This window comes from Lonchura striata, chromosome 6 (assembly GCF_050655825.1).
Source record: "Lonchura striata isolate lonStrDom1 chromosome 6, ASM5065582v1, whole genome shotgun sequence".
NCBI lineage: Eukaryota > Metazoa > Chordata > Aves > Passeriformes > Estrildidae > Lonchura > Lonchura striata.
The window spans coordinates 35491383-35510170 of record NC_140708.1 but is presented as its reverse complement, the minus strand read 5'-3'; the positions used below and the strand labels follow the sequence as shown (position 1 = coordinate 35510170).

General features: G+C 43.6%; 2 protein-coding genes across 2 annotated transcripts; both read left to right on the top strand.

Annotated features, from left to right (window-relative positions):
- Positions 1 to 1114: 1114 nt before the first annotated feature.
- Positions 1115 to 6910, top strand: PRDX3 (peroxiredoxin 3). Its single transcript, XM_031505299.3, has 7 exons — positions 1115 to 1163; positions 1232 to 1307; positions 1390 to 1531; positions 2279 to 2414; positions 4609 to 4712; positions 5495 to 5660; positions 6148 to 6910. The coding sequence occupies exons 1-7, from the start codon at positions 1128 to 1130 to the stop codon at positions 6199 to 6201; spliced, it is 714 nt and encodes a 237-aa protein (XP_031361159.1). The 5' UTR covers positions 1115 to 1127; the 3' UTR covers positions 6202 to 6910.
- Positions 6911 to 8158: 1248 nt separating this feature from the next.
- Positions 8159 to 18080, top strand: SFXN4 (sideroflexin 4). Its single transcript, XM_021529269.3, has 14 exons — positions 8159 to 8251; positions 8332 to 8397; positions 9070 to 9144; positions 9492 to 9518; positions 9610 to 9664; positions 10409 to 10434; positions 11870 to 11920; positions 12006 to 12071; positions 12185 to 12253; positions 13485 to 13575; positions 14748 to 14863; positions 15561 to 15646; positions 16733 to 16847; positions 17697 to 18080. Exons 1-14 carry the CDS (start codon positions 8213 to 8215, stop codon positions 17772 to 17774), a joined length of 960 nt encoding a protein of 319 aa, XP_021384944.2. The 5' UTR covers positions 8159 to 8212; the 3' UTR covers positions 17775 to 18080.
- Positions 18081 to 18788: the final 708 nt, after the last annotated feature.

Sequence of the window (18788 nt, the reverse complement as noted above, 5' to 3'; positions counted from 1 at the left end):
TAACAAACGGCAAGACAAGAGCACATGGCTTCAGCTGTGCGTGGGGGGGTTTAGGTTGGACATTGGTGTGAAAAATGCATATTTTATGATTGGCTTTTCGCAAATGTTACAATGAATATTATATGTGTAAGGTTAGAAAGTTATGGTGTATTAATTCTCTTAAGTAGTGTGTTAAATATAGTTTTAGGTTCTAACATAATGTTAAAATAGAGACTATATATGTGGGGGGAGGTTTTTTTTTTAGGAATGAGATAATCGCTTCAAGGAACACCTAAATCTTCCAAAGAAAAAGAATTTATAGTTTTCTTGTCAGAGGAAGCTAATTTCTTCAGGCCTTGCTCAGACTCGAAGACACCTTGGGGACTAAAATAAACAGTTAACATACAACAGAGAGAGTTCTTGTTTTAAATAGAATATATGCACAACCATGAAGGATATATAAATATGTAACAAGCTATTGCTTTTAAGGTTATTTGTTCACAAAGTGTGCTTTTCGTGACTTAGTGTCTGAGAGCATCCGGACGTCCGTAATTCTATGCTTTTTATTGTCCTGCAATTGTCCTAACTCTGAACTTCATTACTCTAATTGTATTACTATTTTTATAACCATTTTATTATTATTAAACATTTATCATTTTAAAAACCAAGTGACTGGCGTTTTCCACATCGGGAAGAACTGCTTCGCAAAAAGGGTGCTCAGATTGGAATGGGCTGCCCGGGGAGGTGCTGGAGTCACGGCCCCTGAAGCTCTGTAAGGAAAGACTGACACCTCCGTGCCGTGGTTTGCTTGACGCGGTGGTGTTCGGGCACAGGTCGGACTCCAGGCTCCGCCAAGCCTTTCCCAAGCCGATCGATTCCGTCATTCCGTCATTCCGTGACTCCGTGATTCCGTGATTCCGTGATTCCGTGATTCCGTGCCTGCGCCTCCCTCACCGCCCCTCAGGGGTTCCCGCCCTCCCGGGTTCCCGCCCTCCCGGGTTCCCGCCCCTCAGGGGTTCCCGCCCCTCAGGGGTTCCCGCCCTCCCGGGTTCCCGCCCTCCGGGGTTCCCGCCCCTCAGGGGTTCCCGCCCTCCCGCCTCCCGGGTTCCCGCCCTCCCGGGTTCCCGCCCTCCCCGCCGCCGCTCGACATGGCCGCCGCGCTGGGCCGGCTGCTCCGCGCCGCGGTGAGTGCGGCACAGCCCGCGGGTCTGCCCGCCCGCCCGGCCCGCCCTGACCCTCCCTGTCCCCGCAGGTGCCCGTGGCTGCCGCCGCCGGGAGGAGAGGGACGGCACGGCCCCCGGCCTGCGCCCGCCGGCCCTTCAGCCTCGGTAAGTGCGGGAGCGCGGGCGGGGAAGGCGCCCCGGGAGCGCCCCGGGCCCGGCCCGCAGCTCCGCGTTCTCCCCTCCGCAGGCTCCTGGCGGTTCGCCGCGGCCGTGACCCAGCACGCCCCGGCCTTCAAGGGCACGGCCGTCGTTAACGGAGAGTTCAAGGAGCTGAGCCTGGATGATTTCAAGGGGAAATACCTGGTTCTCTTCTTCTACCCCCTGGACTTGTGAGTGCGGTTTCTCCCCTTCCCCATGGGCCTTCTGTCCTGCTGAAGGTCATCAAAACGCTGCCGGTCGTTGGGGTTTTGTTCGATTTGAGGCAGTCTTGCAGGGCAGATGTGCCTGTTTCTAGAGTGTGAGTGGTAAGATTGGGGGCACATGGGCATTGTGTATTAAAGCAGTGGACAGGGTGACTGCAGAGCATCTTCTGGCTGCAGGGCCTGCATTAGGAGGTGGCTGTGGTTCCTGTTGCAGTCAGTCCCAGGGGTGAGGGCATTGCCCTGCAATTTGGGACTGCCTTGGAAACTCTGTCCTTGAAGAAGCAAGGCCAGCAGAACTGCAGCTACACAGCTTCAGGGCAAAACATTTTAAGATGGGGGTCAGTCTGCTCAGAAGACTTGAATTTCCAAAAGTATCTTGGTGCATGTGGGCACATGGAGAAGGGTTTAACCTTCATACCTTTCTAAACTTTCTAACCTTCATACCTTCCAAAAACTGTCCAGAGAGTCTCTAGCAGAGACGGTTTCTCCATCCTTGTTAAGGAATCTGTCTAGAACTCAGAGATGGTAACTGGTATACCAGCTGTGTGGCTGTGACTGTTGGTTTGAGACTGAAATTAACCTTGAGCAGGAAACATGGCTAAAATTATCAGTGGAAAGAAAATGTTCTGCTTCATTAGTGCCTAGAAATGGACATGAGAGTCTTCTCTAGAGAAGATGACAGAATAATTACAGCCTGATCTGCCCTCCCACCAGCACCTTTGTCTGCCCCACGGAAATTGTGGCTTTCAGCAACAAAGCAAAAGAATTTCGTGATGTGAACTGTGAAGTGGTGGCAGTTTCGGTGGACTCACATTTTACTCATCTGGCCTGGATAAACACACCACGAAAGGTAGGAATTGAGTATCTTTTTGGGGCCTTCTGTGTTGGTTTGGTTTCTTTTCACAGGACCTCCAGAGAAGAGAAGTTGAATAAATAATTGTGGCAACGTTGATTTTTAGTAGATTTCCTAAAGTGGTATGCAGTATGCAGTCGACTCTACGTTTGATCAAATAATTCTGACCTCTGTCTTTTGTTTTCTTTTTCATAATTATCTGGCTTGGGTTTTTAACTTGTTTTGCTGTAATGATAGCCTTGTTGGTAACATTGTATCCTTGTACATTTATCTCAAAAGACAACTGCTCGATTTACATGTTACTGTCCCAAAGTGGCTGTGACAGCTGATAATGCACAAAAACTACCACAGAAGAGGAGCAGCAGCTGTTCAGTCGTTACTGTTAACAATTACCCAATAATGGTGGCTTCAGGTTGGAAGCAGAGGAACCACCAGTTTATTGGAACACTTGTATCATTAATTCTCACTTGCTGAAAGGGTCCCCCTCTTGCAGTACAAATGGAGGTTTTTGGCTTTATTTAGGGAAAGAAAGTGATAAAGACAGCCTTTTACTGGAGAAGAGCCTCTTTCAGCTACATATAAAAATATCTGCTTTTGGTGGCATAAAGCATCTCCCTGGTTTAGGTGACTGTAGAGAAGCACAAGTGTCCCAGGAAGGTGCAGAAGCACTTGTGCCATCAGTCCCAGCCTGTGTGGACAGCAGTGTGCAGTAATGCTGCCTTCTGGCACCACTGGAACATGCAGGGGAGGAATGAGTTTGCTGCATTTAATGCACCTTGGCTGAGCCTGTCAAGAGTATTTCTTTTCTGCATGCTTTGTTCAAAGCTCAGCAATGTGACTGCGGCCTGACTTCCCAGCTTTATCCCAAAGGTGTTCAGGGTATGTCAGACGTGCACAATATTTTACAGATACACAGACGAGTTGGAAAGGACCCACAAGGATCATGGAGCCCAACTCAAAACAGGTGCCTCCATGGTGGCACAGGCAGGAAACTGACACCCAGAGAAGCAGAAGCCTTGGTTTGTCTGACATCTGTGCTCAAAGCTCTGTGTAGGGAACTCTGTTGCAGACAAGTGTTTGCAGGATCAGGGTCTGAGTGGCTGAGATTACACAGTGATTCACTGATGATGCCAAGAATAGCAAAGCTAACAAACTCCAGCCTTGTTTCAAGGTTAGAGAGTTTATCTCTCTTGCAGTCTCAGTCTGTGGCAAAACTGAAAGAAATCTTGTTTGACTCGTCAAATAGTATTTAAATTGATTTGTGAGAGGCAAAACAAAAAAATAACATGTACGCTGAACAGAGCAGCAGAACTCTGACATACTTAGTGTGTTGGTAAGAGCATTGTGTTTGGAATCATTGAATTGTTAGGTTGGAAAAGACCTCTAGGATCATGAAGTCTCATGATGATGATGAGATGATGAACTCACCACCACCATATCGCCATGTTCACCACTAACCAGGTCCTCAAGTGCCACATCCATATGTTTTTTTTCCATCCTCTGGGAAGCCTGTTCCAATGCCTGGCAATCCTTTATGTGAAGAAGTTTTTGATAATATTTGATAATATAAACCTCCCCTGGTGCGATTTGATATAATTTCCTTTTGTCCTGTCCCTTGTTACTTGAGAGAAGAAGCTTACCCCCACCTAGCTACACCCACTTTTAAGTAGTTAGAGAGTGACAAGATCACCCCTGAACCTCCTTTTCTCCAGGCTAAATATCCTCAGCTCCCTCAACTGTTCCCCATCCGATGTGTGCTCCAAAGTTTTTTTGTTCACAAGTTTGTTTCTCTTCCTTCTCCCCCATGTTCATCCTATTTAATTCTGAGCACTTAAATATGCAGTAGAAATTTTTCTATTCAAAGCTCCTGAATAGGATACAAAGGAAGTTTTTCTGGAAATGTATGGCTGTTGCCATTGGTAGCCTCTTACCACTGAAATCAGCAATTCCAAAATGCTCAGTGCAAAAGAAATTTCATTTTCTAAAGAAACAAACTGTTCCTGACTACTTTAAAACAAACAAACAAAGCAAACCCAAACAACACCAGACACAGCTGGTTCCTTTCGTGGAGCAGATGCCTTGGTTCTGTTTTGTTGTTACAGTGCCCTCGAGAACATGGAATCCAGCAGCTCAGGAAGGATGATCCTATGGAGCATTTTGTAACCAAGTGGAATCTTTCTCTGTTCTCTAGAGCGGCGGTCTGGGCAAAATGAATATTCCAGTTCTGTCAGACCTCACAAAACAGATCTCCCGTGATTATGGGGTGCTGCTAGATGGACCTGGCATAGCACTGAGGTAAGGCTTGACTGCTGTGCTGTGACACAGCCCAGTCTAACCAACATAAGGCACACTGTTCCCTCCTGTGGGGAAGTGGCATCAAGTGAAGACTCTAGATGTCTTCTGCTGCAGGATGGCTGGATCCATGGAAAAGGGCACCTGGTCATTTTGGCCATGAAGCTGAGAATGGCTCCAGGCCTCTCTGAAAATGTGTGAGGGGAAAGCTCTTCTGCTCTGAGAGAGGGAGAACTCCATGTCCCTAAGGAAAAGGAGCAGCATAGAAGGGCAGTTTCTGATAATTTTTTTCCATAGTAGTCCCTGAGAAACAGTGGATTGGGTAGGAATCTTCTGGAGACCTTCAGTTCTTGATCTCTTTGGATCAGGAACTTTTGGCATTTGTTTACTGAGAGATGAAGTTAATTAGTATGGTAAGATTGAGAGTTTGATTTTCACAAATACTTTTATGCAACGGGATTTAATTCAGTAGCATAATGCACAAGCAGCTCTTCACTCAGCACCTACAAATTTGACCAAAAAGACATGGCAGGATGCCATCTTTCAGTTTGGAAAGTCCCTTTGCTCTCTCTGCCTGGATTGAATAGGTTCCATACACACTTTTTAATTTCTCAGTACCACAGCAGTGGATCACTTTGCTAACAAACAAGATACCAAAAGTTGCAGTTCCCTCCTAACTGACGCTTGTCACTAGGAGTAACTACTTTGCTGAAATTATGCACCCAGTTCCTTGTGTTTGACCTTGGAAATTGATTTACCTTCCCTGATCTGCTGCTGCATTGCAGAGGTCTGTTCATCATTGACCCGAACGGGGTCATCAAGCACCTGAGCGTCAACGACCTGCCCGTGGGGCGCAGCGTGGACGAGACGCTGCGCCTGGTCAAGGCCTTCCAGTTCGTGGAGACACACGGAGAGGTGTGCCCGGCCAACTGGACTCCAAACTCCCCAACGGTGAGTGCTGCTCAGGGCTGAGTGTGGTCCTGCTGAAAATAGCCCCTGGCCTGGTTGTGCTTGCCTGGAGGGCTGGGATTCACTCGCTCTGAGGTGCTTCCCTGGGTCTGTGCCCGTTGTCTGGGCCAGTTCAGTCTGTTTGTTCAGTCCGATTGTAAGTGTGGGATGCCTGTGAAGAAAGTTACTGGTTTCCTTTTAGGAGATGCAAATTGTGTTCAAAATTCCAAATTTGACTTGGACTCTCCATTAACTGAGTTCAGATTTTTTACTTACTTAATGCATTGTAATTTAACAGGAAAAATCTGGTTTATACTTAATATTTTCAAGTACGAGTTGCACATGATCTAGGCTTTTGTCTTTCAACCAAGTGCAAAAACAGATTACTATTTTTATAAAGTATGCCTGGATTTGCTTGGATTAAGTGTCAAATCTGTATTTTTTTATCATACCTGTTCCAAGTAATAACTTAACTTTTTTTTCTTGACAGATCAAACCAAGCCCGGAAGGTTCCAAAGAATATTTTGAAAAAGTGAATAAATAAACAATCAAATATATTCGAGTGAATGTCACCACTGAAGACATTAGGAAAACAGCCGTAATTGTAAAAATTAATAATAAAAGCTCTCATTTTCTCATGTTTAAGAAATTAAATGCTGAAATATTTACTGATTCCCTTGTCTTTCTTTAAAAAGGGTAAAACTAAGGCTTTACCTCTGACTTCTGCAACTTCAGTTTCATGAATTTCTGTGGCCATTAATCATCTTCCTGAATGTGATGAGTGCACAAGTTAGTTTCCTTCCACTGGCTTTTCCCTTTAACTAGTTTTGGACCAGAAGAATGTGCTGCATTTTGTGTTCTCACACAACGTAAAAGTCTGTCAAAAAAGAAATTTGAAACAAGGATAGAATTTTGATACATGGCTTCTTTTTAATGAATTTTGCAGAGGAAGACATGAATGTAACAAGTATCAATAATTTAAAACTCGTTGGTTTTGTGTGTAAATGCACTAAACCATGGAATGAATGTAAATATGTGCCATTAAAAAAAAAAAAGTGCAGCTACTCAGGAGCACTAACAAGCGTGAATTTTAATTTTGTTTGGGAGATGGTAAAACCTTGAACCTTCACAGTGCACTTTTTGGAGCTTAATGACAAGTTTTCCTTCACTTGAATTTGGTTGGCTCTTGTACTGCTTGAAGCTGATGTAGCATCTCTCTAGCTGTAATAAAATAATCTGAACGTGGCCTAGCAGCAGGTGTGGTGCTTTGCTTTTCTTTCCCTTTCTCCCAAGCCCTGTTTCTCTGTCTGGAAGGACCTGGCTGTGTTCAGTGCCTCAGCAGCTCCGTCCTGCACCTTTGTTCCCAGCAGTTCACAGCTGCAGTGGGGAGCAGCCCGTGGACACAAAGTCCTGGGGGGCTGCACAGATCAATGCAGCATCCTGTGTGTTTCTGTTTGTGAAAAACGCCAATCACTTGGTTTTTAAAATTTTAGAAGTTTAATAATAATAAAATGGTTATAAAAACGAATACAATTAGAGTAATAAAATTTAGAGTTAGGACAATTACAAGACTATAAAAAGCAAAGAATTAGGGATGTCTGGATGCTGTCTTGTGAACAAAGGAATAACCTTAAAAAGAATAGCCTGTTGCATATTCATATATCCTTCATGGTTATGAATACATTCTATTTAAAATAAGAACTCTGTTGTATGTCAACTGTTTTTTTAATCCCCATCGTATCTTCGAGTGAGCAAAGCCTGAAGAAAATAGCTTCTTCTGATAGAAAACAGTTAATTCCTTTTCTCTAGAGGACTTAGGTATTCCCCGAGGCAAGTATCTCATTCCTTAACAAAAAACCCTTCACACAGCATAGTTTCTATTTTAACATGTTGGAACCTGAAACTGTATTTCACACGTCACTTAAAAGAGTTAATACAGAATAACTTTCTAACATTACACATATAATATTCATTGTAAAATTAATAAAATATGCATTTTTCACATTGTTTATCTCTTCTGTCCCGCTGAGGTGTCTGAGTCCTGAGTTAGCTTTATAATGGGGATCAACGCTGCAATGTAACAAAGGATGAAAAAATGAGACTGAAGCGGTGCCGCTGCTGATACTCCGGCTTCCACTTACAGATCCTTTCAGCGCGGTGTTTGGTTTCTTTTGTGACACGTAACCGCGTGTTTTTCCCAGTTAACCCGCTATTTGCCGCACCAAAGCGGCCGGACCGTGCCCGACCTTGCCGCGGCCCGGCCTCCTCCTGCCGCCGCCATCCCGCGGAGGGCGCGGCGGCTTCTGCTCGGCCCGGCTCCTGCCGCTGCCTTGCGGGGGAGCCACGGGAAGGGCAGAGCCCGCGGGGCCTTGCCTTGCGGGGAAGCCACGGGAAGGGCAGAGCCCGCGGGGCCTTGCCTTGCGGGGAAGCCACGGGCAGAGCCCGCGGGGCCTTGCCTTGCGGGGAAGCCGCCGGCAGAGCCCGTGGGTCCCGCCCCAGCTGCGGGCGGAGCGGGCGGCCCGGCGGGCCCGGCCGCGCTTGCCGCCCGCGGCCCCATGGACGCCAACCTGCGCTTCTGGAGGGCCGAGGGGCAGGTGGGCACTGCTTAGGGACGGCTCGGGGCGTGCTTAGGGAAGGGCCGGAATAAATAACGCCTCCAACATGTCTCCCTCAGTCTTTCTTCCGGAGGTTTCTCGTGTGGGCGGACGCCTTGGATCCGCTGCTGCTGCTCAAGTCCTCCGTGAGTAGCGGGGAGGGTCGGGATGAGCGAGCGGCCGTGCCGGGCTGTGAAACGCGGCCGCTGCTGCAAAGGGAACTCGTGAGGGATGTGGCGCTGCGGTAGTGTTCCATGGCCTAAAGGCTGCCAGGGAGAAGGGCACGGAGCGAGGGAAAGGCTTTAAACTGCCAGAGAGGAGGTTTAGATTGCGTGGCTTCAGGAGATTCCTCCCTGTGAGGGGGGAGGCCCTGGTGCACAGAGGAGCTGTGGCTGCCCCTGAATCCTGCAATGCCCGAGGCTGGACACGGCTTGGGTTGAAGGTTTCCCTGCCGTGACACCGGGTGGGATTTAAGGCCCCTTCCAATCCAAAGCATCCCACAGTTCTACCGTAAACAGAAACACACGTGTATGCACTTCTAGATCTGATCGCATAAACCAAGGGATATTTCCAGGCACAGCCATCTCAGCAGCCCTGCCCCAACCGTGGCTGCTGTGCCTGCACTTGAATTATCCCAATAGTTTAAAAATTCCTGTGATTGTGAATTCATTGTGTCTAGAAGTCTTCTTGCTTTCACTGCAAGGAACAGATGCATCATTAGCTTCTAGGTTTGTATTTGTGGTGTATATTGCACTTAAAATATTGAAATCTGAGAAGTTTTTGTTGTTTTTTTTTTTTTTTTTCTCTCTCAAATACAGAATGAAATAAAAAGAACCAGGTTATTAATACAAATCAATGAGAAGACCCCAAGTGAGCCCATACAGAATAATCAGGTATTTTGGACTGCAGTTAAAGTCTTAACATAAGTGTTTAGCCATATTTAATTGTTGTTTTATGGTTTAAAATACCTACTAGTTTAAACTTTTTTGAATTAACCTGTTCTGCCTGAGTATGTGATTTGGTGCTATTACAGAGCTCGTGGGATGTGAATGCTTTATATTAAACAGGGAGTATATGGAGAGAAATTTTAGAGGAAGAATATAATTAAAGGTATATATAAATATATACATTTTGTAGAAAAGGAAGTGATTAGAAAAAGACATAGAATAAATTTAGAAAGAAGATTTTACCTAGCCTCTTCTGAAATTTAATTACTAACCTAATTTTCCAACTGTTGTAGACCAAACAAGCCTTCTTGCTAAGCCTGGTAAGTTTACAAAATATTTAGATGATTTTTTTTTTCCTTATTCAAGTATGGTAAAGATGTTCTAATTTGCTTTTTTTTTTTTCTTTTTAAGTCCAGCGTACATCCTGACACAGACAAGATAATTCCTGTTTTGTTTAGACCTCCAGGTAGGTTCCCTTAAGTGAAATTTGTGTGTGACTGAAGCATTGGTGGGAAATAGCTCATGGTGAACAGCTGCTGAGATACCACAGTGACACTCTTCTCCACACAGAAAAGCAAGCAGACTCTTTTGTTAGTTGCATTGATATATGTGTTGAAGATTTATCTATTTATTCCTATGGTCCTGCTGAGGAACTTCTCCCTGGGATAATCTGCTCATCTAGATGGAAAAACTCTGATTAGTCTCTACTTGTTGCTGCAGAATGAGTTTCCAAATCCCTCCACATTTAACTGTCTGCTGTAATTTAAGTTTTTCCCTTGATGGCTGTGGCTGCTGGATGAATATACATTCTGGTGACAGATCAGGTGTGCCTGGGGTTTGTTTAGGCAGCACAGGCTGTTAATCAGAGATAACCACACTGAGGCTATCTCCTGTGACCACTCACAACTGTGGCAGCTTTTGTTATACCTCTCTTTTTGAACAGAGAGCTGAACTTGTGTTCAGTTATTACATTTCCAGGCAGCCCTGGGGAGAGGAGTTCACGAGGGTTTCTTTTGGCTGTGAAATCTGAGCAGGGATTGTGGCTTCTCAAGCCAGGAGTGAGAGATAAAGCTTAGGGATGAAGTTAATGGTGGTGCTGGGGTTTGTGGGCAGTGTTTCACTTGGAGATGGAAATAGACAGGGGAGGTTTAAGGGGATTTTCTGCTCACAGATGTTATTTTTACTGAAATCAAGTTTTCTTTCTTTTTAGCTTTCATGCCCATAACTCTTCCCTTGGTGAGTAATCATGACAGATGCCAGTGTGCATCCAGCAAGGCTTCCATTTTGCATAGCCAGGAGTTGGAGTGAGGGAATGGAAGTTTTGGGGCTTTATTGTAGCTTCAGCACAAGCTGTTGGAAAGACATCTGTTTTATGGGAAAGTGCTGAGTAACTTGAAAATCAAGCCCTTAAAGAATCTCCCTGGAAGTCCAAAACTGTTAGTTACCCTTCTCCAGCAGCATTCCAAGAGATTGTTCATGTGTGAAGGACAATTTTCTGATGCAAGGTGAGATCACTCAGCAATGAGAGCAAGGCCTGGGTTTGGTCTGATCAGCCTGAAAAATCTGGAATTGCAGTGGGAAGAGGTTGGAGTCTTGTGTTCTGTGTCTTACACCCAGAATATGATTTTTTTTCCTATGTAGGTGGTGCATTTACAAGTAGGAAAGGATGTTGTCACTAAATTACCAAAGATATAAAAATAAACTTGTTACTGTGCTCAAAAATGGCACCATTTTGTTTCATAAATTTGTAGCTGTAATCATGTTCTTATTTATTAATTTAGATTATTTGGGTTTGGGCTTGGCCTGTGAATGTACATCCTGAGGTATGTCATTCCATACAGACATTATAGCCTGAACTTACATGGCACTGCTAGAAAGTACAGTGAAAGTCTTGATAGATGTTAGATTCATTAATAGCAGTAATAAAATTAATAGAAATAATTCTTTTTGGTATTTACAGTGTAATGCATTCTCCTAGATGTGGTTACAGTCAGTGCTGGCATTAATAATAAATGGTTGATTCAGTAATATTAAATGAATTACTGATCCTTCTCTGAGGCTTTGGAAATTCTCAGCCTTTCTCTTATTCCATATTTTGTATTCTTATCTTGATTGACTCTGTTTTTTGAAAGTTTTCCACACCTTGAGCTTTAAACTTCAAGAAAGGTTGTGGTTTATTAAAGCTGAAGTTCTTATTCACTGTCTGAATTTGAGAAGAAGCTGGGAATTAACTCCTAAAACCTTTGATCTTAGATCAGTTAGATCTAAGTTAGTATTAATATCCCCAGCAAAACCAATCTGATCCTTTCTCAAGCATTTCTTTAATTAGACTTTTGTTACCTTAGTTATTTTATTTGCATCTATTTAAGTTTCACAGGCACAAATGCATTTCTCTTTTGGGTAAGAAAGCACCTTTCTGCAATATTCTTGGACACAATGTTTTACCGCTATGTGTCTGTTTTATACATGTCTGTGTGCTTTCTATTGAACAGGAAAATGAGCATGCCACCTCTAACGAGAATGTGGCAGCCTGGAACCAAGGCTGATGGCCTTGGGCACTGGCTGGAGCCTTTGACACTGCTGCCAGTGGTACCTCAGCAGTTCTGGTGCTCCTGCACCAAAAACCTCTGCACTCTTCAGACCTCATTTCCTTGTGCATTTTTCCTCTTAGGTCATCGTTTCATCTGTTCAGCGCCATGCAAGGCATTCTCTTTTTTGGCAGGTAATTGCCTCTTTCTTTCTACTTTTGCAGGTCTTCTAGTCTCAATCCTGAATTCAATTTTTCTTACAACCTTTTGTTTCTGCAGTTTGTGTTTCACACATACACCACAGCATTCACTCTGATAAATGGAAATGGCACCCCAAAGGCTGAAGTGAGTGTTGATTTTTATTTTTGTAATCATCTTCAATGTGCAGATGCCATTTTTGAACTTGATTTGCACATGTTTTACAATGTATTTATGCAGTGTGTTTTTTGTGTCCTTAGGAATACTCACTTCAGCAAAAGCAGCTCTTCCTTGGCTTGGGAGCCATTTCCTATTCAGCCTGTGTTGGTGTAAGTATTTGCTCAATGACTGCTTTCCTAAGAAGCTCACCTGAGAACAAGTGCCAGATATCCTTCAGGATATCCACAGTGCCAGATATCCTTCAGGACTGTGCTCTGGTGCCCTACTCTGATATCTTGCCCCAGAACTGTTCAGAGTTAGAATACTTTCTGATCATCTGTCAGCCATGATTTTGCTTGGCTTCCCCTGGTGCTTCCTCTTGTGTCAATTTCTTTGTTTTGCAAGCTTAGCAAACAGGTAGTGAGAGGAACTGGCCGGTGTTTACAAACACACAGTGAGCCACTGGGGTGTTGTAGCTGATTTTTGATGTGGTGCTGTGGAAGAGATCTAACTCCAAACAAATGGTGAGGTCTGCAAGCAGCAGCACTGGACAGTGTTTGCTGAAATCCCAGGAACAGCATAGCCATGAGAATACTGCACTGGATGCAGGGAAATTAGTCTTCCAGAAGGGAGCTGACCCTGTACTCTCTGCTGGGATAGGAGTTTGTTGTTTCTGGAGCTTGCTACATCAGAATGAGCTCAGGTATCAACGTGACACTTGTCACAAGTGTAGATGTCTCTGTAATGCTTCTCCTCACACCCCACACAAAGCAGTGATTTTCATAAGCTTCTGGCAGAAAAATGTGATTGTCCTTGCTTCTGTTAGAGGGAGTTTCACCTCTGCTCACTTCAGCGCAAAACAACTGGCCAGGATTGCTCAGGGCTTACAGAAGTCTGGGGAGGCAGCCCTGCCTGTGGGGCATCGTGGGAGTGCTTCCGTTTGTCCCTTAAAGGGAGTCTCTGAGGGCAGCTGGTCATTTATTCCTAAATGAAACTTCCTGCAAGTGTTTTATGGGAATATAGAAGTAGGCTGAAAAAAATAAACCAGATTTCCTGTTTGGGGGAGAGAGGAGTGTGTGACACAATGCAGTTGGACGAATGTCCAAGGAATATTAGTCAGAGGTAATTATTTTCTTTTTTGGTCTTTGTATTCACAGTGCTGCTGTCCTCAACATAATAATGTTGAATGCTTTTTTTATCACAATGTTTTGTATTCTTATCTAAAAAAGTGATTACAAGCACCTTCATTAACTAGAGAAGGCGTGTATTTTGTTCGAATGTTAAAGCAAGGCATTTGTTTAATTTCATAGATGGTAACTAAGTCACAGATTGATTTTCCTAACCTGTTACACTGAAATGCTACCCATTTTTTCAATGGCCTGTTTCCTCTCCGTGCCTTAGGCTCTCCCTCTTGCCTTCGTGAATCGTTTTGCTTTGAAGAGCTCATTAATGCAACTTGTTGTCAGAAAGCTGCTGCCTGCTCCTCTGCTTGGTGAGTAGGAGCAAACGGTGCATGGTGCAGCTGGCCTGAGGGCCATTTGCCTGTCTGACTGTAGAGCTCTCTTGCTTTTGCACAGGTGTGGTCTCTGTTTTCTTCTCTGGCTGCCTTTGCTGGCCCCTCCTTTCCGTGGGAGACAACTCTCTCTGTGCATGTCCCCACCTCACTGGATTCTTGCTGCTTTTAGTTTCAGAGCTGCAGAGCACTCTTGTGAGCTTTGTACACATACCTGAAAGCACCAGGACACGTCAGGAGGGCAGTAGCAGTGGCACTGACTGACCTGGTGTGGCACATCCGTGACACCAGAGTGCGACATCGCTCTGGGAGTGCAGGAAGGGAGACTTGTTCCAGCAGGGTGTTATTAATCCTGCAAGGAAACTGGGACTCGGTTCATTACTGCAACAGTTCTACTGCCATGGTGAAGTTGCACAAGGACAAGTTTAACTGTTTAATGTAATTAATTGGATTTCTATTGCCATTTTAGAAATTTTTGACCTTTCTCTGTTTTCAAGTTATGTGAGATGCCTACTCGGATCTTTCTGAGGTCTTTCTTACTTTAGAGGTTTCTGACTTACTTCCTTTCAAGCAGGTGTTAAATATGCTTCCATTTTCTTAAATGTAGCGAAAAGGCTAGGGGTAATTGATTAATGTAAGTCCAGCATTTGCAGAGTGTCCTCTGGTACACTGGTGTCTATTGAATAGCCCTACCAAGAACTAATAAAAAGAGCAATCTCTTCTTTCAAGCAAGGTCAGATTGACAATCTATGCCCTTCCTTTCAAAGCAGGATGCAACCTTTTCTGAAACTGTTCCTTTGAGGACTTTGTCTTCTGTGCTGGACTTTATGCTGAGCAGGACAAAACCTAACCACAACAGAAATCCCTCTACTTTCTGTTAATAGAAAGTACTCATGGTTTGAGCTGGATGGAAATTATTTTAAAGCTCTGAATCCATAATGACAAAGCATCTTTTAGGACTTGCAGTGTCTCTTAAGCTTCTGAAATAAAGATTCAGAGTAGATTTTCATTGGGGAGTGGTTTTTTTAAGGTGTCGGGTTATTCAGATGTGAACTGTTGAACTGGAAACGTAAAATGCACATCCTTACGAATGTTACTGCTGAGACAATCCTTTGGGATTTACTAAAGCAAAATCCCCTTTAACCCTGCAGGTTTGACAAGTGCATTTACTGTGGCAGTGGTGAGAAGCCCGGAATTTGAGAATGGGATAGAAGTGATGGACAGGAATGGCAAGGTTATAGGAGTGTCTAAGAAGGCTGGTGAGAAGGTAGGTGAGGGGGTGGAGGACTTTTTTGATTGCCTTTCATTCCCTGCTAAGAGCAGAATGTGATGCTGAGAGAGTAGCTAGGGTTGGATATATTGAATAAGGAATCCCACACCAGGTGCTGAATCTTTGGGCACGCTTGGATTACATCTCTGGAACCAGGTTCCACATCTTCAGTGTCATCAAGGGTTGGCTGCCTCCCCAGACCAATATACCGAGGACCAGAGACACTGACACAGACACTTCTGTTTTCTCTGGTCACCTCCAGAAGGAGATAAGACTCTTGGATCTTCTGATGGGACACCTCAGAGAAAAGCCCTGTGTTGTGGAAACAACTGCATGGGCATAAGGATTTGGTGACAGCTGGAGAGAGAGCTTCAGATTTAACACAGGGTAGTTAGGATGCCCAGAAGGTATAACCAATTGCATGAAGTTCAGCTTTAAAACTGACAACTTTAAAAAGGAAGTCTTAGCAGGGAATCTCATCAGTAGTTTCACCTGCCTTGTAAGGACTTTCTCAGTCATAAGCAGAGTATTTGCCTGTTAATTTCCATTTAAGAAAGAATTCCTCATTATCCCTCATGAACCTGTTGCTTTAAACTCCAGAGTGTAAGACAAAAAAGCACTCAGGGAAGCAGGCAGTGTTTGAAGCTGTCCAGAGCACTCTTTTGACACCACTTGTTTTGCTCTCTCCCTGAAGGCCGTTATGGAAACAGCAATGTCTAGAGCAGTCTTGTTTGGGACAACGTTCTTCCTGCCAGAAGTGCTCATGTACTGTGTGCAGAGGTGAGAGGCACTGCAAGGGGCTGGGGGTGCCTGGGCAGTGGTACTCTGGGTTTCAGTCTGCCTGGTACCATTTGCCAGGTTTTTTCTTGGGTTTGCAGTATTGCTTGCCTTGGTGGAAGTGATGATGTGGGAAGTTGCTGCTGTTCAGCTGCTGTGATTCTTTGAGATGATTAAGGGAATCTGGTTATGTCTGAACCTATGCTCCAAGGTTTGTAGGAATGAGGTTTTCCTCTCTGCTCGCATGCAGGAAACATGTTTGTGCTCTCCTGACAGATTCTTTTCTAGCACCTACCTACCTCCAGTTCCCTAACTTAAGATTTGAGTTTCAATGTATTGAGGTTGTTCACAACACTTAGCTTGATTTTGTATTTTTGAAGAGGTAATGTGGCACTTGAATTTGCAATTAAAGCTGGATCCCTACTTCCAAATAGTTTTCCACCTGTTGTAAAACATGTTCTTGCTTTTCAACATTTTAAGTCCCTGTATCCTATGGAGAATGCATTGTATGCTTTGTGAGAGGGTTCTTAGCCTGCCCTGAACTTTTGGTCATGATATTTTGTCATGTAAATAGTACAGATAGGGATCATCTCTGTCAGGTGATTTGATATTGCCTAAATTGATTCCCGATCAGCTTAAGGGACTCCTGTTACCAGGAGGCAAATGCAGATATAAAATAAAATTTTAAATATATATGTCGAGTAATAAATTTTTGCACAAGGCAAAATAGGGCTGCCACAGGAACTAAATGTGTAAAGAAAGAGGGTGAGGCAGGAAAAATCTTAAAAGAAGGGACTGAGACACTTTAAAGCACTAATGTACTTTCTCTCCTTTTGTCACTTTGATCTTGCTGCTTTTTTTCTTAATCTTGACAGTCTGAGCTTGGAAAATGCTGCAGGCAAGCACAAAACAAAGGGGAAGCACAGAAAGTTAAGAGTAAGAACATAGGAAATGAAGTAAGGAAACATCTTTAGGAAACATAAGCCTAGATTATTACTAATTTCAGTAAAATAGTAGCTAATGCTCTTTGTGTCACTGTTAGGTTATTTTTCAATATACTGACGTACTTTTTTTCAATGTCTTGGACAGAGCAAGATTTGTTAAAAATCCTCGTGCTTTGGGTCCCGTGAGGATGTTTGTGATTATGTCAGTCCTCGCAGGGATGCTCCCAGTCTCCTTTAGTATGTTCCCACAGTGTGGCGAGGTAAGTCCTTTCACAGGAATTGATTTAAGATTATTGTGACATTAAATCAGCCTTTCAGAACTATGGCCAGCAGGCTGAAGGCCACATATTAAAAAAAAAAAATCAACAGGATTAACGTGGTACATCTAAAATGAGGCAGCAGAGAGGCTTCTTGTGAAGGCCCATGTACCAGAGAGAGGCTCATAGGACTTTTGAGGTCTGAATTGTATTGTGTATTATTTATATGTACCCTTTTCAATGTAGATTTAACAGATTTTCACAACAGTCTGAAGCAAGCAAGGTCAGGAGAACTAACTCGTGCAATATTCAGTGGTTTATTTTATTTGTTTAAACTTATTGTCATTTTAGTTTTGTTTTTTTTTTAAGATTTTTTAATCTCTTATTACAACAAAGCAAACTGAACATAAATGAGGGGACTTTTGAGGAATTTTGTACTGAGATTAAGGCTGATTGATGCCCTTTAGGCTTCCCAATGGCTCAGCCCAAAGCAGAAGTTCTCCTATCTGTCACCCATATATATTTACAGCTGGATTTGGTGATCTTAAGAGGTCTCTTCACACCTAAATGATTCTGTGATTCTACAGTGAACAGAGATAATGTCACTATTTAAAAAAAATATATATTTCTTCCCATATGTGTGCACATGTATAAAATGTTGGAGGAGAAATAAAAAAGCCCCAAAACAATTAAAAAAAAAATCAATCCTTCAAATCTCCAAATAAACAAAGAGCAAGTCCTAAATACTGAATGCTGTACTTGAATTTGTGCAAAGTGCAATGCAGTAACAAGAACTTAGCATCCACTTCCCAGGCTGTGGTGGTGCTGATTGCCTTTTCTCCTATATTGCAGATAAAGCGAGCAGACCTTGAACCAGAAATTCTGTCATCTACAGAAGAAACAGAGTTCTTCTACAACAGGGGAATTTAGAGCCTGGCTTTTATATAGAAATGTGTGCTCTGATCCAAGTGAATTCTGAATGCACACTGGCATTTGTGACTGAATTGTGGTTCTGTGATGGCAAAGGTGCCAGATCTGGTGTACAATGGTGTGGCCTGTAAAGAGGCAGAACTTGGCAACGTGGCTTTGCCAGCCCCTCCCTGGAGGCACATAAACACACCTCACCTGATGCTGAGAAGTGCTAGAAAAGCACTGTAACACAGCCTTTGTCACAACCTGTGTTCTGTGCTTCCTCAGATGATTAATTTCTTAATTAAATGACTGTTGAGTACATAAGTTTGTTCTGCTGCTGCAACTTTTGGTGTGCTTCTTTCCAGGAACTCAGCTAGTGAAGGCTTTGACATCAGCACTCCTGTGGGTAGTCTAGCTGGTTCTTCTCAGAACACTTCGATGTTTTCAGTGATCTAACAATGCTCCTTTTGAGGATGAGATGTCAGTGTGGCAGCCCTTGAAGTAATGTTAGACAAAGCAACCCTGATGACAATAGAATATTGGCTTAATTTAGTTGTTTAACAGGTGTTCAGGAAATGTGTGACCAACTTGACTACCAGTTAATTCCTGGTTTTTTTTTAAACATCCTTGAATAAGTTTTGAGGCTTGATGGCCCTTGAGCTTTAGAACTTGGTTTTTTAGACTGAAGCCATAAGGAGATCCCATGTTTTCTGACCTTGTGGTGGACAATGAGGAATTCCACTTTTGCAGGTTGGCCATATTTATCCTAAGAAAGTTCTTTTGATACATTCCATCATTTTTGTATGATGATCAGTGAGGTGATAACGTTTTGTTGATCCTATGAAATTATTCAGGGACCCTCAGGTGCCTGTGAAGAGCTGCAGAAGGAGCTTACAGGAGACCCTGTGATTGCGACATCTTCAGTGATTTTTGAGCCGCCTCTTCTACAGCCCCTGCCTATAGTTATGTGAGGTGTTGCTAAGGCTGTGTGACATGGATGGAAATGCACTAAATAATACAAAATTATATATG

Excerpts from the sequence above, each read along its gene's own strand:
- PRDX3 (XM_031505299.3), top strand. The coding sequence starts at position 1,128 with ATGGCCGCCGCGCTGGGCCGGCTGCTCCGCGCCGCG. Across the intron at positions 1,532-2,278 it reads TTCTTCTACCCCCTGGACTT|CACCTTTGTCTGCCCCACGG; the intron begins GTGAGTGCGGTT and ends CCCTCCCACCAG. Across the intron at positions 5,661-6,147 it reads GGACTCCAAACTCCCCAACG|ATCAAACCAAGCCCGGAAGG; the intron begins GTGAGTGCTGCT and ends TTTTCTTGACAG.
- SFXN4 (XM_021529269.3), top strand. The coding sequence starts at position 8,213 with ATGGACGCCAACCTGCGCTTCTGGAGGGCCGAGGGGCAG. Across the intron at positions 9,145-9,491 it reads AGCCCATACAGAATAATCAG|ACCAAACAAGCCTTCTTGCT; the intron begins GTATTTTGGACT and ends CAACTGTTGTAG. Across the intron at positions 12,254-13,484 it reads CCTATTCAGCCTGTGTTGGT|GCTCTCCCTCTTGCCTTCGT; the intron begins GTAAGTATTTGC and ends TCCGTGCCTTAG.